Source organism: Dermacentor albipictus, chromosome 1 (genome assembly GCF_038994185.2).
Source record: "Dermacentor albipictus isolate Rhodes 1998 colony chromosome 1, USDA_Dalb.pri_finalv2, whole genome shotgun sequence".
Classification (NCBI taxonomy): Eukaryota; Metazoa; Arthropoda; class Arachnida; order Ixodida; family Ixodidae; genus Dermacentor; species Dermacentor albipictus.
The window spans coordinates 309,218,991-309,244,660 of NC_091821.1; the positions used below are offsets into that span (position 1 = coordinate 309,218,991).

At 44.6% G+C, this 25,670-nt stretch overlaps 1 protein-coding gene across 10 annotated transcripts in view; it reads right to left on the reverse strand.

The window, feature by feature from the left end:
• Positions 1 to 25,670, reverse strand: part of LOC135907022 (tetratricopeptide repeat protein 14-like) — an 86,892-nt gene that overhangs the window by 37,785 nt on the left and 23,437 nt on the right. For 9 of the 10 annotated variants that reach the window (XM_065438695.2, XM_065438689.2, XM_065438688.2 and 6 more), the window contains 7 exons: positions 15,711 to 15,833; positions 7,212 to 7,296; positions 7,047 to 7,141; positions 6,338 to 6,375; positions 6,086 to 6,232; positions 4,778 to 4,849; positions 793 to 810 (listed from right to left, as the gene is read on the reverse strand). In XM_065438695.2, the coding sequence (XP_065294767.1) occupies positions 793 to 810; positions 4,778 to 4,849; positions 6,086 to 6,232; positions 6,338 to 6,375; positions 7,047 to 7,141; positions 7,212 to 7,296; positions 15,711 to 15,833 (578 nt within the window). The remainder of the gene's footprint in view (positions 1 to 792; positions 811 to 4,777; positions 4,850 to 6,085; positions 6,233 to 6,337; positions 6,376 to 7,046; positions 7,142 to 7,211; positions 7,297 to 15,710; positions 15,834 to 25,670) is intronic. The other variant, XM_065438687.2, reaches the window with a different exon arrangement.

A 25,670-nucleotide genomic window follows, 5' to 3' on the forward strand; every position in this document is an offset into this window, starting at 1 on the left:
TACCGTGTCCTCATACATGCGCAGTGCTCAGTGCCCTCGCACTTTTGCGGCCTGAGCACGCACGCCAGATTGCACGAGGTGACACCCGACACAGCCTTGTGTGGCTCACTAAGCCCAAACTAGGGGTGGTTGGTACTCCTGCGAGATACGGGACCCCCGGAGTACTTTGGAAAAAAGAACTTGACAATCATTCTCCAATTTCGTAAATAGTTACACGTACTATTGACTGTCAAAATTGTAGGAAGTGTAGAAGGGTGCATAAAACAAAATATGCAGTATGCAAATGCTTCGGTCAATGCAGGCTGACCATAGTCCTATGGCATGAGTAAACGTTTTTCAAAAGCTTAGACTGGCGATCCTGTTGGAACTTGCATTTACCGTGTTTCAGACTTATCCTCCTAGAATAAACAAAGATGCACAGAGATTTATGGGTGAGCAAAATAAACTTGGCCTAGTTTCCTTATCAGTTCGGCACGTATGCCAATACATATAATTTTTGCAGCCCATCCCCTATGAGCTTTTAGAATAGCACCGAGCTGCTGCAGAAAGGGTGCTTGACTGATTACAAAGTGTAAAGGAGGAGGAGGAGGAGGAGGAACAGGCTGACAAGAAAGAAGAGGGGACAAAACCCAGCCAGTCACCCAAGCATCAACCACGGGGAACCAGTAACACAGATGCACACAAGTCGGGTGCAGAGATTAAGCAGCGACCAAAGGTAACAGTGCCAAGGCATTACCTGGCCAGAATTTTGCAGGGCATGAGGACCCTACCAGCAAAAAGAGTGAAACTTACAAGCTGTTTACGTCACATCTGTGGAAGTTAAAAAAGAAAAGCAAAATTAATGCTTGTAGGCTTGAGACATATTCCATTAGCAACAAGAAAAGAAAAACACCCCACCGTCACTTGAACCCTTATAAAACTGCAGTGAAGCCCACACATAACATGACAACTGCTTGAGCAGTTCCTAAAAATGACAAATGATATGCACATGTGCAGAGTCGTAATGCCAAGCACATGGCTGGCCATCCGATCAATTATTCTGAGTCATACAAGAATCAGTCCCTGCTTTGGAGAACTAGCAGAGATCCACAGAAACAGCATTATTCAAATGCAGCAACTAGCCTCACACAACTGCATAAAAAGGCTGCCAATAATCAGTGCCTGCTGTAGACTGATAATAAAGGAAGTGCAAAGCTATTCCCACCACACCTTGCCATGCAGAATGGCAGCTCATCTCCTGTTTAATACAGAAAAGCACAGAGCTTGTGGGCCCCATACATGCACTTGCCAAGTCTTAACGGTCAAGTTTCATTTTTTAAAGATTATTACTACTGGACACAGGGAACTATTTTGCCATGGGAGAGATTCTTGCCCCACAGTGGAAGCTTTGTTCCTCCTCCTCATCCCATAAATCCAAGATTGCTGCTCAGAAGACATGACTGTAAGCAATGTCCCAGCCAACACATGTCGCAGGGCCCTATGAATTGCTCACATTCCTCAAAATACACTCAAACCTCATTACAATGAACTGATATAACGAAGTAAATAAAACTCCCCTTGAAATTCCCATAAAGAACCACATATTTAAAACCTAGTTTTAAAGAAATGAAATTGTACTTCCAGTGGATACAACTAGATTCGACTCCAAAACCCCAAAAATACCCAGTTGTTGTGCACCAAGTACATTGCATTTCACAGGGCTTGGCGCTCATTCACTGTGGCAGTTCAACACTCCCGCCTCCTCACTTGAAACACGCCATTGAGTAACACTTGTCTTTCTCAATGCTGCGTGTTGCTGCGCACAAGGAGTGGCTCACTATCACTCTTCTCCACTGACCTCTCCATTGCATGTGTCTGGCTGCGCAAGCTTCACCGCGCTGTGCGGCTATGTGCAGCAGTGCGAAAGGTAAGTGCATTCACTTATCCTGTGCGGCGCACCATGCAGGCCGGCGCAGCTGGGGGTGGCCTCCGGGATCTTCCCAGCGCAACCTCGGATGTCATAAGCCAGCGTGGCTACGTGTGGCAGTGCAAAAAATTAATGCATTCCCTTCTCTTTCTGTGGCGTGGGGTGCAGGCAGCCGCAGCTAAGCCTGGCCTCCAATATCTACCCAAATAATCTTGGGGTCACGCCCAGGCCATGCCTACGCCTGCCTGCACGAGCCGCGTCGCTATGTGGGGTGGTGCAAAAGATTTGCACATTCACTTCTCCCTGTAGCTGCGGCGTGCCGTGCCGGCTGGCAGCTAGGTGTGGCCTTGGAGGTCACATTGGCACCCGTGCAATTGCAGAGGCCACAAGCCTAGCGCTTCCAAGGGCAGCAAAGCTGTCTTCTTATTCCGTGTTTACAATTGTGCCCATCCCATTGGGCATATATTGCAGTAAAGGGCAATAATAGATATAACAAAGTAACAGATACAACGAAACAATTTCAGCTCCCCTTTAACTTCGTTATAACGAGGTTCGAGTGTATGTCTTTTGTCCGTGCTCTGCGTCAGCACATCATAATCAAAAAGCGAAATGCTTTATATCACACGACATACATTTCTATGAAAATGCGGGCACTTCCTGCAGACATGACTTCACAGTGCTCAACAAGTGTGCCTTTGATCAATCAATATGTTGAGTTGCACTGCAGTAATTTGAGCTTCCACAGTTGGTCTATGCACTTGTAAAGCTCAATAACATTCTAAATGTCCGCCACTCATCCTAGACTGTTTGTTCAGATAGAAACAATGGTGTGAGAGTTTGTGTGTGCACATTTCCCCTATGCAGAGCTCTTGAGAAAGCAGATCCTTCCCAGACAAAATACTAAATGTTAAGGAGGAAACTTAGATATTGCAGTGGGACAGTAGCTCCACCTAACAACTTAAAAATCAGCATGCCAAATGTGCAAGGACCTCAAACAAGCAGTGGGAGCTGTCCTGAGATGTGTTTTTAAATCATGTAGCCTTTTAGAGCCACCTGTGCCAAGATCCTGCATTGTTGTTATACTTTTGTTTTATTCTATTTTTTCCTTTCTTCTTTTGCAGATTAATGCCAGCAAGTTAGACAGATAAATATCAAAAGAATAGGGACACTGCAGTACAAGCAAAGTGTACATTTTACTCTAAGGAATGAGGGCTACAGAAGCACAGGCCGCTCTATGGCAATAATGTAGGTATGCACTATATTGCTGCAGGATCACTACTGGGGCTGTATTCCTGGGGTTTATCACATTCTGGGATAATTTTTCTGCATGACATGGCATCTGGCCTGACACCTCACTGGAGAGACGTGCATTGTGCCCGTTAGCTTAACCAGTTCACATCCGCTGAAAACAATATTCCCGAAAGTGATCAACCTAGAGTATCAATCCAGAATATTTGATGGACAGCCAAGCTGACACCTTGCAGAATTTTGAATTAAAAATTGAATCACCATTACAACCATACAAAAGTGGATGTTCAGTGCAAAACGATCACTACAACTGCTGAGAGGGTAGGCAATGCTTTACAGATGGTTCGGATGCTTGTTTTGAGCTTGTTTTTTATTGAAACGTATGCTGTTCTCTGTGTGTTGTATGGGTGATTTCAATGAATGTATGCACTGTTCAATTCACTTTGCCGAGTGCCTGTAGCCTCTGCATTATGAGGGGGATGAGCCATTGCATTTTTGCTTGCTTAGGGGGGTACGAGCCTTTACTGATGACAATTTTTGTTCACGGACGGACACAAAAAATGCCAACCACCAAGAGGCTAACAGCTTTATGTTGTGGGGATCGCACGCGCATCCCGATATCTCCGGAGCGGCCACGCGGTTATCACGCGATAATCACGTGCTCGCTCGCGGAGGGTAGCGAGGAGAGGGCACCTTCGCCACTCCCGCTGCTCTTCGCGCCTGGCCGCGACGCTGCAGCCAAGGCACCCCGTTCCCTCCTTTCCCTTTCTTGGAACCGGGGAGACTCCTCTCCGCCGCTCGGGAGAAGCGCTATTCCCCCGACGGATCTTTGTCTCACGGTGGAAGAGCTAGCGAACGGCCGCATCTCAAATCCGCCGCTGAGACCGCCGCACGCCGTCCCCCCTGTTGCGCCCGGCCTTTGTGTGCGACTCACCGCCCCAGGGCCCGAGCGCGGAACCACTTTGGGTGAGCTGAACTCTTATCAGCCTCTTTTGTGGCTCCCACATTGTGCGGTTTGTTTCACCCCAGACGTGCGGAATTCTCCGCCGCTGCGGTTGTGTTTTGTGCTGTATTTGTATGTGTTGTGGCTGTTGTTGTCTGTTGGAATCTTTGTACTCTAAGGTGAATAAACACCTTAGGTCGAGACTCACCCTGTCCCCACTGGCCTGAACCTGCCGTGGTCGCAACTCACTGCGAACCGCGGGTTAGGGGTCACAGCTCTGACTGCTAGGGCTGCTGCGAAAGTGCTAGGGAGCGACTGCCGCTCCGTCGGCGCTGTGCGATCCAGAGAAGGGTCAGGTGCGCACGCGCGAGCCTGAGTAATACCCCTATAATGTAAACCTTAAGATGCCGCACTAGACACACAAAGACAACAGAATTCCAACACCTGCTGATAAGTCGATTGCAGGAGTGACAACACGATTCCAGTTCAACCGTATAAAAAATAAATTAAGGAAATTAAAGATCTGGTAATATGCTTGCTGAACCAAACTGTGCATTGTGTCACACCAGTGTCTCGTAGTAAGGTCCTGAGAAGTGTTGTAATGTTATTGCTACTGTTATATGTGGGCTTTTGCTACAGTGCGCAGAAAAAATTACCAGCCATACAAGGCGTACACACACCTCTTGTAGGCCCACTTGGACGACTGGGCCTTCCGCAGAGCTGTTGCATAATCTTCTTTGGGGTATTCTTTCCTGCAAGAGCACCAGCAATGTATGCATTAGGAACAGCCAACCAAGATTATGCTCTAAAAATGGCGCATCTCAAAGGAGCAGGCCCGCGAAGAGTGCAGAATGCCTGATTACAACAACATTCTAATGGCAGAAGTCAAGCTATCATCACCAAACCTGGTCAAAAGAAACAGCACTATCTCTCCTATAAAACTACTAATCTGAGACTAGTAGAAGAGTCACAAATTTAGACTAACAGCAGCAGCAGTGCCAACTTCTTGTCATTCTGAGTTCAACCAAAGCACAGACAATTCTTGCAATGACAAACAATGCTGCAATGACAAACAGCATCCCCTTTTCTACAATCTTGACGATGATAGCAAAGACAATTATTACCAGTGTATTCCAGTACCTCTCCTATTAAAAAAATAAAAATAAAGCCACCCCCCCCCCCCCCGTTCTCACCTCTCCTCTTACGTGCGCAAGCTCACTCCCTCCTCCTTTTCCCCTGGCTCGCACGGGAAGGCGGTGTCCATCAAGCCACCACCCTTCTTGGAGCATCGAAAGCATGCAGCACACAGAGCTCGATAGGATCCTATCGGAGTTTACACTAACATGACACTGTTCTGGCAGTCGCTCTTAGTCACACAATGTGCAATTTGAAAGGTGCGTTTGCAAGGAGCCACTTGTAATTCAACCATATGAGGAGCATCCACGGAATTTTTCTTTTATTGCCTCAATATTCCTTTGCAGCAGTGGTGAAACTTTGTTACATGTATATAAAAATTGTGTATGAACCTATTTTGCTATGTTGAGGTGCTAAATACATGGTGTTCTTAAATAGTTATATTGGGAATTTCGTTATACTGAACTTCGTTATATCAAGGTTTAACTGTATTACAAGCAGAAGGTCAGGAGCAAGCAGTCAAATTGAGATCACAGCCATGAATGCTCCTGCACCTCATTCAGCGACATCAGCATTCCTGGCTGACATCGCATCCACTCACTAAGACTCGAGAGTCAAAACACATTATGTAGCGTCGTCGTCCCAGGGTGCTGCAGTTAGCAGTCAGCCACAGTCTTATGTATCCAATATTCGCCAGCCACCCTTGGCCAAAAAGTAGCCATGCAGACAAAGAGCTGACCATCGCCACAAACATCGAATGTCTGAAATTTTCTGTCAATACCCCTCCCTCAAGAAGTAAGTAATGAGCTAGACAAACTTTTGTAGCTAAACAGCATTGCTGAACCACCACTCACATATGCAAAGCCTTGGTAAGAGATGCCTGCCTCCAAGATGGGATGCCCAATGCTGAACAGAGATGGCTAGCAGTGGTTGGGTTGTTGAAACCGATGGTTCTCTCAAGGACTTCTTGATATGAGCGGCCATGAGTGCTTATCAGTCGCCTACATGCAAGAAAATAAAGTGCATCACAAAGTGACACGCAGGCATCTCAACGTGATTGCTGCACTAACAGGAGAAGAGCTGACCAAAGTGTAGCTATAACTTACTTGTGGTGGGAAGGGATCTCTTCCTCAGTAACCAAGCCCTAGGAAATTTGGAGAGATAACTTAGAAATAGAATACACAAGAATATTGTTCAATCACTCTAAACAATTAGAATGAGAAGGCCTAAAGAAAAAGAAAAGCTTTTGCACATCATCATATAAGACTAAGCTTCATACAACACGATTCTCTTTTTAAACGTTTCAAGCCAAGATCTGCAAGCTCAACAGCTCCTTAAAATCTGCTAGATTACGAACCACTCGCCAGCCATTTAGAAACAAGCGGTAAAATGAGTAACCGATGATTAATCATGACACTTTATTAAAGAAATAAAGAAGAGAAAGTGATTAACTGAATTCGCTAGTTGTAGATAGAGGTGCTAGACAGCTATGTCACTACTGAATGAAAAGAACGGGGGGGTGGAAAGAATTAGTGCCAGGAAAACAAGATTAATCGTGCGAAATGGGCACAGCAAAGTATAGAGACAAAAAAGCTTTACAAGCTCTAGGAGCCTCACTTGCAAGCAACAAAACAGCAACCATTACCAGTCCCAATACTATCCATCAATTTTCCCAGACTCATATACATGACTGACAAACAGCTGGGTCACTATTTTTAGCAAACAGGCTTTTTATATGTCAAGTCATGTCCAATTTCTTTGAGAGAAACATAACCTAGTTTTCATGCAGACCACACAACATAGGAGTGTTCTTACCAGCTTTAACAAGTGTTGCTGGTCTGCTGGAAGTGCATCTGGCTTCATGGACAGAATGATGCGCTCAGACTCAGAAGAGCAGCTGATCACGACAGCTGAAAGCAAAGCAGTCGAGCCGTCAGTGCAAGTTCATTACCAGAACAGTGCTCTAGTAACATGCCTCACCTCTAACAAGGTCCTTGGTTTGAAACACGTCAAACGGGCTCTCATGAGCTGAGAATGTGGGCACCTGATTGAGAGGGCAGAAGGCCTAGGAGAACAAAAAGGGAACGTTTCCCATTAGACAACTCCACTCTGACAAAAGCTGGCTGTATACAATTACTTGTTAAATCTCAAGGGTAGTAACCATTTTTATTCAATTTTTTTCTGAACACTAGAACACTTTAGAAGATGCAGTAAACACTGCAAGAGTCTGACAAGTTTGCATAAGTTTGAATAGGTGTTTACCTTTTTTTTTTATAAAGCTAAGGCAGCACTTATACTAAGGCTAACAATTAAAATACAGCAGGAAGTGTTCCTGGAGATAGGGCACATAAAAGCCTAATTACAGTGCTCCGTGCACTTATGTGCCACACAATCTAAACAGCTGATGGCCGTGCACAAATGGCATGACCATCCACCACACATAAACAGCAGGGGAAAGAAGATAATAAATGTGAATCAAGCAGGAGTCTTCACCCTCGGCAAGGATCTTCTCCTGCCCTCAGGTGCACATTTTCATGGGCAAGGGGGGAGGCGCCGAAGTGCTAGTACACTCTTCTCAAGCCCTTAGGGCAGTTGTCTTGCAGAAGGAGGAGGAGGAAGACGTTGGCCGGAAGCAGACACACATTCGAGTTGTTGGGATGCAGATGTGGCATAACATGACAGTCCTTCCACTTTTCTCTCTCGCACTCTCTTTAACCAACACAAGACCTCGAAGGGAGAGCATTCTGTTTTTTTCGCTCGCTCACATAGCCAGTCTTCCTGCTGTGCCCTAGAAACAGTGTCAAGAGGACACACACTGGAGACAATGGCAACAATCATCAACAAGTGGGCATTGAACGCTGGGTGGGGAGTAGAAAATACTCACATGTGCTGTCAGCACACGCACACACTGCACAGAAACTTTGACAAACACCCTGGAAGTACACATGTGCGCTTTTTTTTTTCTTTCACATTGCCATCAGTTTTTTTGTCTCATGAGGAGGAATACCAGAATGGGTCCTTTTTACAGGCATTCAAATCTCGCATGTGACATCTACCACTCTCTTGGTGTGGTGATTACCTATGGTGAAAGTCCTCCCCTCCCTAGATGAGAAAAGCATAATTATTAATAAAGGGAAGACTGCAGAAAGAAATGAAGAAAAGCAAGGACACTGAATGAAAGTACGCCAACACTCTCAGTACTACAACATCTTAGCTAGCGCTAAGCACTGACGTGATCAAGTGAGCTCAAACAAGAGATAGCTCGGACTGGAGCCAACATATGACGGGTGGCCCTATTCATAGGGCGAGTGACCCTATTCAGAGGGCCCTATTCATAGTGACCCTATTCATAGGGCGAGAATAGGGTTGGCCCTATTCAGCCAACATTCTGAATAGGGCCACTCGCCGTATGTTGGCTCCAACTCGAGACATTCGTTTCAACCACTGTTAATTAGGTCAAGTCTCCATATTCTTGTCAACCACTCGGCTCTCTGGTATGCAAAAGAAAATGCTTGGTAATTCAGCACAGACCTCAGACATGTTAACAGCAAAGCTGAGTGCACAACGTCCGTGATGTCAGCCAGTAACCCCTGGTGACATCAGTTGTAGTACAAAATTGCACCGCCAGTAAGGAGTGCATTTTCTTTTTTGCTGGCTCATGCCCATCTTAGGAAGGACGCGAGTAGCAGCTTCTGTTCGGATGGCAGAGCACTGGTGAGCTGTCTGCACTATCTGGCCATATTGGTTACAGTTCAAGTGCACTGAAATGGCACCGCTGCATGCGAACGCTGCCATTAATGCACTTCTTAGGATGGGTGGAGCCCAACAACCAGCACCAGGCTTTTGTAGCACACATTCACACGGTCAGCTAGTAGGCTGTGCTGATGGTACTATAAATGATGCGCTTGCATACTGGTATTAATAGAGTACATGTGTTTGCCATAAAGAAGGGGTTCTCAAACTTTCTGGCCTTGGGGAACCCTACCAGCCTTCTCAGAGTTACGTGAAACCCCTCCTCTTTCCTTCTTTTCACCAATGTGCTTATTATACATGTAATCGCTATAAGTGTCCAATTAATTGACCGAATGGCTACACACAGTATACAGTTGACTTCCGTTAATACGACCTTATGGGGCCAATGAAATTTGTCAAAATACCCAGCGAGTTGAACAAGAGCCGGAGAAAACATTGTAACCCACCGCTAATTAATTTGGCAGTATTTCCCCGACTCAAGCATGTCCCCGAATTAAATACACACCCAATCTTTCAGGAAGAAAATTGTAGCATGCCTCCGATTGGAAAAAAAAAAAGGCAAAATCTGCTAACTTTATCTTCACAGAATCACAAATTGTTCACTATCAACACTGTAGGATAGACTGTAGGATCAACACTGTAGGATAGGATAGGCTTTCCCACAGTCAATGATGAATCACAACATGTTCTCTGTGTGGTTTATAGCGTGAATGATATTTTGCATTTATCAAACGATTCCACAACAATCGCGAATGGGATGGTCGCCCTCGTACCCCAAGACTAACCACTTCGTCCTGAGATGCATGCAATTCTCTGGAACGCCAAGAACATGTGACGCGACTTGCTGCCACTAGCTTAAAGGGCCCCTCACCAGGTCTGGACATATTGAGAATACAATGCGTGATAAGGATCTTGTCTGCAAAGTATTACATTGCTAGGCGCCACGGAAAGATCTGAAATTTCAAACTCAACACTGTTTTCCCTTCTGCTCGCACCTGCCGCACTCCAAGCCGGAGGATGACGTGACGTGCCAGTGCGCCTACATACACGTGTTCGCGTGGTGATGTCGTTCATGGTAACATGCGACTTCAAGAATTATTCAAGGCAACATCTGTTATTTGTGTAACATGTTCGAATAGACGCATTAAAGCTAATAGAAATAATAAAACACATCAACCAAATGTCTGCATGTTTTTGTTTTGCTTCGCACACAGCAAGAGAAGTGTACAGTGGCAATCAAAAATACACAGCCCACGGCTCCGGGCGCAGGAGCAGCTGAAGGGCCACTCCGCAGCGCTGCTATCTCCATCGGGCACCTGCTTTGAGGGTGCACCAAGTGAAGCCAATCTTCGCCCTCACTTTCGTGCGGCCAAGTCACACACTTGATAAATTGAAGTGCAGCATTCGGCTGTTTTGCAGCTGATGATCAGTGCACAGGAGAGCGTTTCCATTTTGTTTAGTTTGCCCTGCTGCTGTAGTTCTTGGCACGGCGGCAGCGGATGGCTTCCGGGCATGGATGGCAGGTTCGTACAGTTTCTGCAATGTGAGCCTAGTAACACTTATACCTTATACAAAAATGGAACATTAGTCAGGACGGGCGTTGACACCAATAAAGTGGTGGCTCCTTGCTTGCTACTCCTATGCACCAATGCTTTGCAATGACGTCTTTCGTTGAGAGCCTGCATGTACGTGCGCCGTCCGTTCAAATGCCAAGCATTGAAGCGCAGCACACAAGGGCGCGAGGCGCACGTAAACATGAAATGTGAAACCAAATCGGACACTGCCAGGCATATCTTCTGTGCACTTAGCCGAATGCAAGCTGGTGCGGGGAAGAAGGCAAGCGTGCACACTGACGAACCCCGCACTTGAAAGTTATCAAGCCTTGGCCGCACGAGAGTGAGGGTGAAGATTGGCGTCACTCTGTGCATCCTCATAGCGGGTGCCCGATGGAGATAGCAGCGCCGTGGTGTGGCCCCGCAGCCGCTTCTGCGCCCAGAGTTGTGGGCCGCGTATTTTCGATGGCAACTGTACTTCCGTTTTGTCTGCTTCTTCCCACGTTGTGCAGGCACCGTACACGTATGCAAGGCATGGTGAAAACATGTTTTCACCATGCCTTGCACACGTGTATGGTTCATCAATATGCACCACTGAATGTTTCTTTCTTTCTTTCCTTCCTTTTTTTTCTTTTTTTGCACATAGATGTCACAAGTTCGCACGCTGTGAAATTGTCTTCGAAATATTGATTACAACACTAAACCAATAAAGTCAGCAGCGGCCAGCCTGAAGCTACAGTGGCGTGCAGCCATGCTCTTTAGACTAGTTGCGCATTTTTCTTCCGGTGAAAGTACGAAATTGATGCCCTGCGTGTTAGTTACCAATGTCATGATCACTCGGCAATAATATTCACTCTAAGTGGCTCTCAGATGCAAAATTTCCAAGTTCAAACCACCCTCATGACCACAAATGACAAATACCAAGTGCGGACACCTTGGGCCCTAAAATAGCACAGATGTTTTGCACCGCACTGCCGCATAGGTTTCTCACAAGGACTTATGAAGGGCAGATGTGGCGTGGAGTAGCTGCATTAAATTGAAAATGCAATGCAAAATTACTTCTTTAAATCAAAATTGTGAAAATACATAAGCAAAACATTGTTTTTTTCCTATATTGCGTTTGAGGGTTCCACTTGCAGAAACTAAACTGCAGTTCTTGGAACACAGTTTGGGAACCTCTGTCATAAAATGTCAATGTAACTGGGATTCAGCTAAACAGAAAGAATGCATAGCTCAAGCATAGAAATTAAGCCCCGCTGTTCAATATTGTGTAATGTGAAGTGCACAAAACTTGATGGTCACCTGCTATTTGAGAATTATATCGAACCCACCAACAACGATCCCAGACATAACAACCTATCGGTTATAACAACCACACTCCAGGGCATTTACGATTTTCCAACCCTCCCATGTAAACCGTTTCCGGATATAATGAATATTTTCTGATTTGCCATACTGCTACAACGAATGCTTTGAACCCGGTCACAGTAAAAAGAAGGCACATACGAATTGCCAAAGCATGAAAAGCATGGCCGAACTCGGCGCACAGCAGTGTGCACAATGCTCCTGTCTAACAGCGATGATAACACGGCCGGTGAGATGAGCAAGTTACTGCCTTGCACCGATTTAGGAAGCCACAAAGAAGGTCAAGCGTTTTCAAGGCAAGGAGGCGTGCCATGCACAGGATAAACAGCATGGCACGGGGCGTGTGCCGGCGCGATATTGGGCGCCGTGACAGCGTCACTCTTGTCTTTTGCACAATTGTCGCAATTGTTGCATTTTGCATGTTTGAATAATTTGGAACGACCATCCATGTCTTTCCACCATGGGAACAACGGCCGCTCAAGTGTTCCTGTCGATGTGGCCTAAGTTGGCAAGAACGCTGTCGTCACGCAACACGCACTCAAGAAACCACCATCTTTCTTGTCTCACCCTCACACTTTCATTCGCACCTAAAGCACAAAGTGCGCAGGGCATGATAGGATCTTATCGCGCTTGGACTTTATACAGAACATGATGCAGCTCCACTTCAGCGGTTGCTCTTGTCGCCCACATACAACTTGAGAGACGCATTTGCAAGCAGTCGCTTATGATTCAACCATTTGACCATCTGCGTCCACGGAAGTTTCCATTTTATTGTCTTGGCATTCCTTTGCGGCGGAAGCGAAAGTTCTTTATATTGATATCACTTAAAACACACTTCATCAAATTGAGGTTCTAAATACATGGTGTTCTGTGGACAAGAGGTTATGAAAGAATTGTTATACCGAGCATTTCGTTATATTGAAGTTCGTTACATCGAGGTTTAACTGTATAACAAACTACTGATATAATGACCACTTTTTGCGGAACTATCGAGTTCGTTATAAACGGGTTCGACTGCACTTATTGGTCACTATCTGCCCGTAACACGCACATCAGGCTAAAACAGAATGCACAGAACAAGAACAAAGCTACCAAATCCATTCCTCTGAATGTGCGCAAATAGCTTTATGGTTTCGTTCACACATTTATCTCAATCTTGCTTCCCCGAGTTTTATTGCTCTCATAAGTTTACAATGTTCTTTGGGAGGAGGGGGAGGCATCTAGCAGTGCATGCAACAGCATACGACCAATGACAACCAGACCAAGTTAATTTAATGCCATGATGTCTTTCAATCATCCATTTTATGCACGTACTTCTGTATATGTTTCCTGTTCACTGTTTCTGCTTGACACAACACTTGTCTATTTGACGACTTAATTAAATGCATATCGAATTCCGTACCGCACGTCGCTTTAGCCCATTGTATTACTAGTGCCTTTCCTGTACCGATTTTCTCCAACTACATTACATTAATTGGCACAGAAGACAGCAATTTAGCATATTCTTCCTCTCGGGTATCACTCTAAGGAGAGCTGTTGACTGTATGGTGCTTGACATTATCTGAACAAATTTAGAGCACTGAAGGAAACCGGTGATTAGGAATGTACTTTACTTGGCAAAGACTAACAGAAATGACATTATACCACCGTTTTATCTCCCATGGTAAGGAAAGGTTGAAGCATAGTGCCCATAGGAGCTACCAGGAAGGACAAAATTCAGCAATATTGCACTTCAAACGACAGATGTTTTGGTTGCAAACATTGCATGAGAAATGCAAATATCACTTAGTAGGCTGGCCGACTGAGCTAGCTCGTGATTCAGCTTCATAAGAAACAGTGCATAGTATGACAAGGGCGTAAATGAGACAAGGATTAGCACTCGCCTTTGTCTCGTTTATGTCCTTGTTGGTCTTTGTGCTGTTTGCTTACTCAAATGTGGGATTCAAGCATAATTTGCAAGTGCTTCACTGAGCTAAGAAATAGTTTTCTCAGATGCTACAGTGCATAAAAGTTCAGCGTGGCACTTCAATTCGTTGCATACAATGAAGGCTTGCTGTATTAGATAAACGTATTATATTTTTTAATAGCTGCACATTTCCATATTTTGCATGAAACTGCTCCCCTATATCACAGACAGCCAACGAGCAACCAGAAGTCTAAGTCATCCTGGCTTTGCACATTCCAGTTTAAATAATTCGTACGGAATGCACTTTAGGAAAATTACCAAATTTTAAACAGCTAAGTGAGTGGAAAATTATCAGCAGTATCTACATGAAGCTTCTAGCAGCACAACCCCAATTTAATTACTACAGAAAGTTTTTACTTCTTGCATCAAATACCATGCATGTGCCCATTAGACAAACCCAAGGCCGTAACACTTTCGGACACCTCTTTCCAAGAAGCTGTACAGTTTTTAGGAAGCACCACTCAGCATTTATTATATTGAACACATGCTCCTTGCCCACCCAGAAAAAGGGCATTAGGATGCACTTGTGCATTACAAAATGGAAGCTCAATGTCACTTTGTGCATGGCTCGACTGGCTCGACGTTTTCTGCTTGTGTTATTAGCAATGAGATCAATACGCACCACATGCGCTGAGAGCTTCACCTTTGCATTTAAAACAGCTTGGCAAACTCAATATAGGGCACGCAAGACTCTGATGCAAGCATATAGAGGAAACAGGATAATGGCTGTGCTGCTAACATGTCGTGTCTACCATAACGATGGGTTCAAAAGAAAAATAATCCTGCTAGTAGAAAGTGCTTGCCACTTGTTTTTCGAAACGAGAAAAATTGAAACACACTACATACCTTTGCAGTTTTGAAGACTTTTTCATGCACAAATGGCATAAGCAGAAAAGGTGAGAAAGTCATTTTCCTCTTTTTCTGACAATGTGAATTAGGTGCATCTTATAGTCATGAGCGCCTTACGAAAAAAAAAAAAAAAAACACGAAGGCTGCTGTTGTAGGTGTGAAAATTCTCGTGAATGCAACGGAAAATTAAGTGTGAAAAGCTAGTACTGTGACAGAACACTGATAACCAAACTATGTAACACCAAAAAGGACAATCTACAGGAAAGGCTGCATGTACCTGGTTTTGTACTCACATTTGGTTTCACTTGAGAGTGCAAAAATCATACTTGCAGACTGCAAAGGTTTCTAGTATATCTTAAAGAAGGGCAATTCTAAAGACATAGATGCACTAAAGTGTAGACTACAAGGCAACAACAAGATAACAGACAAATGAAATGAACACAGAGCACATTTTGTTTGTTTTCTTTCTGTTGAACTGCAGTTAATGAATCTACCAGCCTGACTCAGTTCCGTCGGCCTACAACTGCTTCATTCCTGTGATGGACAAACATATTACATACATACAGAAGAGTACCCCCAAATGTATATGGAATAAAATGGGCACACTGCAGTCAACGTAGGGCTATAAATGAGCATGCGAAACGCACATGGTCAAGGGTTCAGTATAGATAGGTGCGATTTGTTTCTTAGCAAACCTATGGAGTCATAAACAGTTACGTTCTGTTTTTGTTATTGGGTGGCTTTAATGATTACTGACGTAAATGGGTTACCATTCTTTTTACACTACAGCACACATCAAATTCTGAGCAGCAGCCATAGTGCTCACAGTGAATATCCGTCTGTTGGCTGTAGTGTCAACTATCAAGTGTCTTTTGTATATGCGGTCAGGTTCATTCCAGCTGCTTCTAGAGAAAGAAAATGCACCTTCACGTGGACAGTACACCAGAGCAAGCAAGAGGACCCCTAAGGAGTTCCTGAGTAAAGCAAACTCACCTTAATGGCAAGGTCGTGAATCTCACGGCGCAGACCCCCATCCATGCAGACCAAGGTGACAAAGAGGCCATTCTCCTGCTTGCCGCTCACTTGGCCAATCACTGTGTCGCCCTTCTTCAGGCACTGCAAATAAGCAGTTGCCAGGCCACACAGTTTCACTTACTTGGCACATGAGAAAGGGGGATGCGGGGACTGCTCGGCTGGAACACTTACTCCCTTGACTTAAGCAAATGGCTCAGACGTACAAGTATCTTGCATGTTTATAACTTACAGCAGCATAAGGTCCATTCCATATTAGTACTCCGTACAAACAAATATCATGCCAAGGTTTTCATAACATTCTCAATTTCACATTCAAGAATATAAGAATTTCAAGTGCACTGAAACAAGAATTAAACCGGTGAATATTACTTTCACACAAACTTTAAAAAAATACGGGCATTGTTATCCAATCAATAAATTTTACGCAGAACACCTACATCAGAACGATTGGTGAAGTAACAACATGCCAAGCTTACAAACTCCATACATGTAACGCTTCACAAATATAAATATGAAATTAGCTGATGCAAGTGCTATATTGCAAACCTATAAAGCTAATACAAAATGGCTGCTAGAAAGTTCTATACCTCGAACATCTACTAATGCACAACATTTCAGTTGATTGCAACTTTTTCATTTGCAGTGCCCTAAGTTTACCACAGCAATAGTATTATTAGCTGCCAGGCAGGTCGATCAATACCCAAGAAGCAACAGCACCACATTAATTCCTTTTGTCCCTCTATTGTAAGGGAGTCCACGAAGTGGAATTCAGCCATTATCTGTGCTGTGCACCACGAATGGAAAAAAACAGCACAAATTTTCCTGTGAGATGTAATAGCTACAGTATTACCACCTTGAGGCAAGTACCCATAGGGTTCTATATTGTCAACAACCCAAATTAACGAAACTAATTTGGCCGAACTCGATTTAACAATGTCTTTCCTGAAATAAATGAATAAAAAAGCAGCGATTTCTTTCTAATTTTGGCACAGACAGGTTTTTCTTCGAGCGTGCACTCTAAAGTTGACGCAATCAAACATCTACGCACTCTAGTCACGGCCTTAGCTTTATTTTGAGAAGGCTGCACACTGCGCCCATGCACGGAACTGAGGACTCAACACCAGCTCGGTAGGGGGGATGATGGTTGCTTTCATTATTTCATGGTTTATGCAACAGATGACTGGATTAGCGGCAAATATGATGCCACAGTAACTTTTGCGTGTTGCTACGTTACAAGTTTAGATTTCGAAAGACCGAAAATTTTTTCTAGATTTTACAAACTTTCCAACTTAACGAAATAATTTGAGCATGGTCATCACTTCATTAAATTGAGTTTCAAGTGATACAACACTGTTTTTATAAATTTCGTGGAAATAGGTTGGTGATTAGAAGAGAAAATTAAGGTAAAAGTTTCATTTTAAATTTCATGCTGAAGCCCAAGCCTACGTCTGTGACGACGCTGATTTAAAGGTATACTTTTTCAATATTTTCGCCGTTGTGGCAGTTCCTGAACCTTTGTGAACTCAGTCATTGGTTCTTTTAGAATAAAATGCAATCCATCTTCACAGGTGTAGGCCCAAGCAGACATTGTGACAATCCATGACATCATGGCAAGCTGGCACGGTTACGTTTTTTTAAATTTTTTGGCTTTCCAAGCCTCTTCTCGTTGCTAGAGTGAAGTCCCTCCATTCACCTGCCACTGCTGCTTTTGCTAAATAGTGCCAACTTCTGATGTGCGCTGCTTTTCCCGATTTGTCACTCACACCAGTTCCGCTTCTGCAATTTCCACGCCCAAGGTTTTCATTCCTGGTAGTTCTGCTTTCAGGATTTCTGGTTCACAAATTTTCGCTTGTTGCACCATTGTACCACTACGCAGTAGTACCAGATGGCAGCGACATCCCCATCCACTCGGAACCAGAAGCTGTAACTAAGCAAATTACTTCGATGCTTGAAGCTGTGGGAATGAGTGAGAGAGGAGTGCAGAGGAGGAGGGTAGGTTGGCTGGCAGAAACGTGTATGGTATGGAGCTTTAGGTAAGAGTGGCCTTTCTTAATTTGTAGACAGGTAGCTTGCTAATATAGCTGAAATTCCTTTTTCTCTTTTAGTGCCTCTTTAAAGCAGATACATTATTTCATTCTATTCTGACTGAAATGAGTCCGCTAAGGCCAGGAATCAATTTTGCAAGCCTATGCTCAAAAGCGGAACAGTGTAGTCACTAAGACACCACACAATGGGTGTTCGATTATCATAGGCTGAATGAAAGAGCGTACTGGAATTTGAAACGTCCTTTCCTTCCCTTGAGTTAACTCTTAACAATGCCCTGCACGTCTGTCAAAAGTGCCATGCAAATGAAACTGCACCACGATCCAATGATCCATTTGCTTTTGAGAAATAGCAGTCAAGGGAAGTAAATGTGCAAAGAAAAGTGATACAAGCAATAGGCTACAAAGCTAGAATTGCATAATGGCTCATTCAATACTAATGTTCGACTACTGTGTATGACATCGCAGCTACACCAGGCTTCCCTGTAACATCCCACCAATATAATCAGCCAATAAGTCCCGTGCCCAAGACTTCTGCACCACCTCATTCTCAGCTGCCGTCAACCCAGTTTTTCTTCCTTCAGCACTAATTTTGTTGACAAACAGCTACCTATCTATTCTGTTCACTACAAAGATACCTTCTATATGCTGCAACACTCGTTACATAATGCTGCAAATATACACTCCTACAAAAGCTCTGCCTGTGTAGGTGTGCCTGTGCTGCGAGCAGTAGCTCGTGCTGTTAAGCTTGATGGTCAGGAGTGAAAGTGCAGAGCATTCCAGTGCATTTGCAGCATTATCCACACTAGCCGGCTACCTAGCCAGCACTCAAGTTTCAGGAAGTATATTTGCGCTTTCACAACCATATGTGGAATTTAACAGTCTTGTTGGAGACTGAAGAGAAAAACTCCATTGAGTTACTATTACTGCAGCAATTTTGCTGTTGCCAGCTTTGCTTGTTTCAGAAACTTCTCCATGTAAGCTTTTTTTCAAAGCAAGTTCCACTCTGGGCTACTATTTTGTGTGCGTTTGAAAAGCAGACATTCAGCTTCGCTTCACGCAATTGGCCTCGATAGGCCTAGGTCATGATATCAGCACGACCTAGGACAATCGTTCCAAGACGAAACTGAATGTCAGCTTTTCGGATACATACTGGCGAAAACTGTAATTTCATGCAAATGCGCGTGGTCTTTACCTTCGTGTGCCATGGATGAGGAAGAAGACAGTTCTTATACTTTTAGCTAGTTGTTCTTCTCAAAAATGGACAATGAACAAGAGAGAATGTTAAATTTTACGACCGGATGTTTACAGCGGAACCGCTTTTCACTTCACCGTGGCGAAAAAAATTGGTCCGAGACCGATCGGGCTCGCCGCCTGGTTTCCCGCCCATTTCGCTGCCTAAGCGGACGGATTTTGTAAAGTTCTTCCGCTTCTGCCTGCTCCAAGACCAAGTGTGAAAGTAGCCTTACTGTGGGGAATTGGCAGGATCTCCATGATAACCACTGAAACTCTGTGGAACCTGAGCATTCCGTCACCACCTTGAGTGCTTCAGACTTGTGCCCATTGTATGTTGCACCTAGGCTCTTTCAATGTCTGACAGAAGTTTGTACGCTTGTAAGGTGGAAAACTCAACTTTGAGTGTGTCCCCAACTCTTTTTTCTTTAATTCATCGCTCTCTCAGGGCATAATTGCGGGGAACAAATCAATAAAATGAGGTACACTGCTGAATAAAGAAGGACTGCACTTGAACAACTTCAGCCATCTTGAGCTCGAGGTCTTCTAGTGTAAACTTCTGATGAATATAATCACATGCCATTGTGAAGTAGAGACATACAGGAGAAATGAATTGCTGTCTCTCAATAGTGCAATTTTTTTCTAAGCTTCAAGATCTATTTTTATTTGTGCTTTCACAACCACATTTGCAAATTAAGAGCATTGTTGGAGACTGATGAGGAAAACTCCACTGAGCCACTACTTCTGCAGCACTTTTGAGATGTGCAGCAGAAAAGAACTGTCAATAGCACTCAGCATTACAACAGAGCAGGTTGTACTGCCAATGGCTATGTCTATATCATCTTTTTGGTTCTCTGTAGCGCCATAGGCAACTCTGAGTCTGCTCCCTTAAGAGCATCTGTGCATACAAATCTAGTAAGGAGGGCCTGAAGAAGCTGGTTCATGAGGTCCCTCAGTACATAAATCCGAATAGCCTGTTCCTGAAGAAGGCAGTTCATCTTCTAAAAAACGAGCGGCATTATACTTCACAAGAAAAGACGGCACACCCTGCTCAGCTCTCACGATGATAACTAAAACAGGCTCTCTTCATGGGACACGTGGCTGGTTTCAAATTATCGAGTCTGAAGTTTCAGCTTTTTTGCTTTTGTTCAACTAAATATGCTGTGGTGAGGCATTCACAGCGAATCACACCAAAGTCTGTCACTTCATACAAAACTTGCCAGGCTTGTTTGGTTGTCTGCAGCTCGCACGTATCCCTGCTGCTTTTTTTTTTGAAGCGATGTGGACATTGATGTCAGCATTGCCACCATGATAATGCTCACATCACAAGAACATGTGATGCAAAAGACAAACGTGTCCCCTTTCTTCTACGGCACCAAGTACGGGAATTCTGTCGAGAGTTACTTCGAATTAAGAAAACACTTGGAAGTACCGACGAGGCTTCGAGTGCGCCATCACATTCTGCAGCCGCTACGTCTATGAAACACCAGAGTGCTGGAGTCGCACTGGGCCAGATGCAGCTAAAGCCCTTCCTTACATGTTTTCGCCGGCCAGGTTAAGTACAACCAACCTACCCTCCCCCTTCATGCTCCTCCCTCGCTCATCCCCTCAGCTTCCAGCGTCAAGCGGCACTTACGTAGTAACAACTTCTGGTTTAAGCCAGAAGTGACGTCACTGCGGCATGGAGGTGCGAGTGCAACAAACGAAAATTTAGGAACCAGAAATCCCGGAAGCGGAATAACAGGGAACGGAAACCCTAGAAGCGGAAATTGTGGAATCGGAACTGGTATGAGTGACAAATAAGGGAAGAGCAGCTCACATCAAAGGTTGGCACTACTTAGCAAAAGCTGCGGTGGTGTGTGGATGGAGGGCCTTTAGATGCAGCAGCTGGTCACACACAAAAATAAAGAGAGCAAGGCCAACACAATAGGCATACCTGTGAAAAAAGGCCTAGCGAAGGCAACAGACATGACTACAGGCTACAGCCTCCTATACAAAAACTGTACCTGCCACATCGGCCCGAAATCACCATAGCCTCTGCGGGTGCCACTTACATAGTGTGGGAATCACTACATTGAGAGTAACGACAACCAGTGTCCACATTGGACCACCTGAAAACGTGCACGAGCAACGTCAGAGTGAGAAAGGTTGTGCTTACTCTGCAAACTATAAAGGTTACGGCGCACATCCCTGTCTCTATACGAGCTCCCTATGTAAGTGGCGTCCCCGTCCACCAGCAACGACGTGGTTTTATTAAAAATTTAATTTAATTTTGCAAATAAAACCAATCTTGAGTCTATATTTGTAAAATTGTAAGTCGGATCCAAATTCACACACTTTACGAAAAATTCGGAAACGCTAGGCAGGTATGGCACTGCCACGTTAGAATGCAAATATTGTTCTCACGTTCCCGCATGGCCATGGAAAACAATAGTAGAGTTTAAGCGTCGCCTGCTTTGTCTGCTTTCTTGTACCATTTCTCTGAGAAGCGGTACATTTTAACAGGCAGTGTCAGCCCATTTGTGTTTGCATCGCTGTAATAAGTTATTGACACAGAATGTGTAGAGCTACTTTTTGGCACCGGCAAAGCTGCAGCCATAGCAAACAACACCTTCCATGTACAGTCGAACCCACTTATAAGTGCCACGAAAATGCCACTGTTAACCGATAATTGTTATAACTGGGCTGCATGAAAAAATTTAAATAAGGGGATGGCAGAGCTGATATGAGAAAACTATATAGGCAGGGAAGCCAGTGCCCCTTCTCATCACCTTCCTCCGCCAGGCTGCTGATTGTGTTCACTTGTTTAACTGCTTCCTGGGCACTCCAATCGCGTGTAACAAGCTGCGGCTGTCAGCGTTAAAAAATGGTGCTGCTTTAACAACTGCAAAGAGGTGTCACGGGTGGCAAGCGATATGCAAGCACTGTTGAGCACCACATTGGTGGCCCCAAAAGGGGCCGTTTAAAAATTTCGAGAAAGCTGCTGTGGCAGCCTGTCGGGTTGAGAAATCCAGAAGAAACGCTGAGGAGAGAACGCCACAAGCATCTCACCATGTACACCTCACTTGCTTGCACGAGAAAAGCCTATGTCCGCCAGCCATGCATGCTTTACACGAAGCTTGGTGACATCCTTCTTCAAGGCATCCAAGTGCTCCACATAGTGCAGGGGAAGGTTCCTCGCGATAACGAAGCCCCGAAGGCACTGAATTATGCCGAGCCTCCTGTGAAGACAACGTTGAGGCAGCCTGCCCTACCACTTCATCGCTGCCGCCGCCGCTATCCAATGAAAGCATTTCGTGACGATCGTCTCATCGGTTAGAAGCATTTCTAAATCTATAGCCGTGCGCTTTCTTTTCACTGGCAAACGTGCATTGCCAATGATCAGCAGGTGGATCAGCCATCTTCCGTTTCGGCAGCGAGTCAAGCGAAGTTGAGAAACCGCGTGGCCAGGAACGACTTCGGCACAACCAACAAAAACAAACACGAGTGATTAAGCTGTTCGCAGAATTGCGCTGAATGAGGGGCCAGCGAGCAACATGCGAGCACTCGGCTTGCGGCGCAGTCCATTTGTGTTTCGGAGGGTGCAGTGGCGTAGAGCTATCGGCGCAGCCCATTCGTGTGCAGAGGGGTGGAAGGGCGACAGGAGAGAGCCGCGCGAAGATGGCTGGGAAATGAGCGCGCGGCCCATCGTGGAGCGACTGGAATTTCTCTTTCTCTCTCTCTTTTTTTTCTCTTTTCAAGGATTTTGCATTTCACTACCTTTCGGCTCGGACACCCCTCAGCCAGACTTCATAGCTATAACCGATAATGCGGCATCAGGGCATCGCAGTGACCGGGTTATTTCACCCTGGAAGACAGAAAAGTTGACGGTGCAGCAGCTTCTCATTGTTAAAACCGGTATCGTTATAAGTGGGTTCGACTGTACTGCTCAAACCAGATCTTGCAGGGGAATGGGAGAAACGCACACCCACGTGAAGCAGAATATTACCACTAGGGGAGAAATGGAGCACTGGTGTCAAAAAAGAAACTTGACATTAGAGAGTGCATGTGGTACAATGATGGCGCTGCCACATGGAGCAAACGAAAACATCAGTCATGAATGTTGAAGCCTATGCGTGGTGAAACAGTGTGCACGTTTACATCATATTTTCATAATATCATGCACAAACTGCGTAATTGCGCGGTTGGAAAGCTCAAGCGATTATTTGTACTGTCCACCGGGGATGAAAATTTGTATTTCCCAACACGGAGGTCCTTTGTTGACCTTGAGTGGTGGATACAGTGTGCACTGTGGGAAATGGCTCTGTTAACATGTTAACATTGTAGCGTCTGCATTGTGCACTTTGCACCCTAAGTAATCACAAACTGCCTCAATTTTATTCTATTTTGCTCAATTTGTCCCCTCTTCAATAAATTGTTGCCAACTGTGCTTGTCTCCTGGTTCTCACCATAATTGATTCAATTCACCTTAACCTTGCTATACCACCGCTCATGCCTTTTGTGTTTGATGCTCGCTATTTCTTTTTTGTTTCAAGAACTTGCCCAATGAATTTCAAAAATATTTTTCTTAATAAAAAAGAAGGGATGGTATTGCAGGTGTTTGGGCCAAATGAAAAGTAAACAATTCAGTGAACCTTCCGACATATGCAGACAAGGTAATGGCATGGAGGAAGGAAAACATAGAAGAGGCCCCGGCCAGCACGGACGTGTTGGAGAAAGTGTGGAGGAAGTTACCTGCTCTTTCTTGCAAAGGGGCACTGGGACTGGTACCCCAAATGTCATTGCTGCCATAGCAACCGCGCTCCTTAAGTTCTCGCTGCTGCTCTAGGCTGCTCAAAAGTGAGATAAGTTTTTTTCAGCCCATGTCTTTCTTGCAGCCTAACCTGTTCGCAAGATGACTTTGGAGCGTGAAGTGTAAGCTTGAAAGTTGTATTTAGGGTCTACGAGTGTGTCAGCCAGCAACAGAGTTACTCAAGTAATCTCGGCGTGGGTCTTCATCTTCAACATGCCACGGAAAAGCACATGAGCACGTCTGCTTCACTAAAGCTGTTACAAAAGTTTCGTAGTTTAGTAGCTTTCGGCAGCTCATAGCAATGCAAGTTCAAAATTCACACCTATCTGCTCCAGCAAGCTGATTGGAGGCGCAAAGGGAGATGGCACAGCAACATGGCTGCATTTCTGGTTTCAATAACGTGACATTAGGGCCTCTCTTATTTTGTTTCTTTCCTCCACGAGGTAACGGGATGAGCACAGACTCTCACAGATGAGGCAGACTGTGTTAGGCATAACAACTGTGCACTAGTTCGATAGCACATGAAAGCATATTATTATCTGTTTACATTATGGGATCGCAAATCCTGACAAATAATCCAACATTCTTCATTGTTCACCTTAATTATAAAGTGGCGAGGGCGATTCGGAAACTTATCACGTCAGTGTGCACTTTCTTGACAATATGTAGCAAGCACCTTTCCTTCAGGACACTCCGAGTGCTGCCTCTCACATCCCTCTTGCATATTCAAAACTTAGCCATCATCACCACCGTTATATCCCCGTTGCAGTTTTACTCTCTTTGTCGACAGTTAAGACCCTGAAGAACTCTTCAGTGTACACATGCAAAAACCCAGCTTTTCTTAATGGCAGTGTATGACATCGAATGTGGGCTGAAGTGGTCTAACACACGAAAATGGATGTGAAATACTGAACAAGATAATGCTGCACAATGGGCAACACCGGTGCGCCCACTGGTAACGCTGCCGCCAAGCGCATTGTAGGTACTGCATGCTCCCTAATTTCAATGTAAGCAGTTCCTTGCAGCAATGTGGAAGCTGCAGAACTTCTTAGCCCATAGAAGGGGTGAAAGCCCTTGAAGACTTGCACATCCACATCGAGCGATCTGCTAGCAGTCAGCTTGCCATTCTGTCAACCTGTGCTCCCCAAATCAGCGGTTGCGTTGATGCAAAAAATGTATTGACTCTCTATAACACAAGAGTTGACATGAATACAACAGTGGGGTATCTCATTATCTTTACGAGTAGTTCTTTGTAGCCTCCTTAGTCAACAGGGGAAAGCACCCCTCTCAATACGTAACCTATGCCATATCCTCTGCACAGCGTCTTGTCATTTGCTCACCACCCTGCAATATATATAATAGCTTTAATGATGCAGCACTGACAATCGAGACATGTTTTTGTCATCATCGAGGTGCATGAAAGATCACTTATGGTTAGCATTGTCCTATCCCAAATGGCCAATGGTTCTTTTGAGAGCATATCTGCATGAGTACAAGCATAAATGACTCGCATGCAATGTGGTCTTTGTACATGCACAACAGAAGCCGAATATGTCTGTCCCTCTGCCCGACAGCTAGCAATTTTCACAGCTCGGCAGCAACGTTTGAACTAGAAAGCATGCAGCAAATGATGAAATTATCGATGAATTAAGCTCCAGGTACATACACATGATGTATCTGTAGAACAAAACAGACAAACACACATGATGAACACATGATGAACAAACAAACATGATGAACTGTAGAACAAAACTAACTGCATTGCAGAAAAAAATACATCGTGTTCAATAAAACAAAGAAAAAAATGTTATATGGCATATGTTATATGGTATATCTTGCTAAATTAAGGTT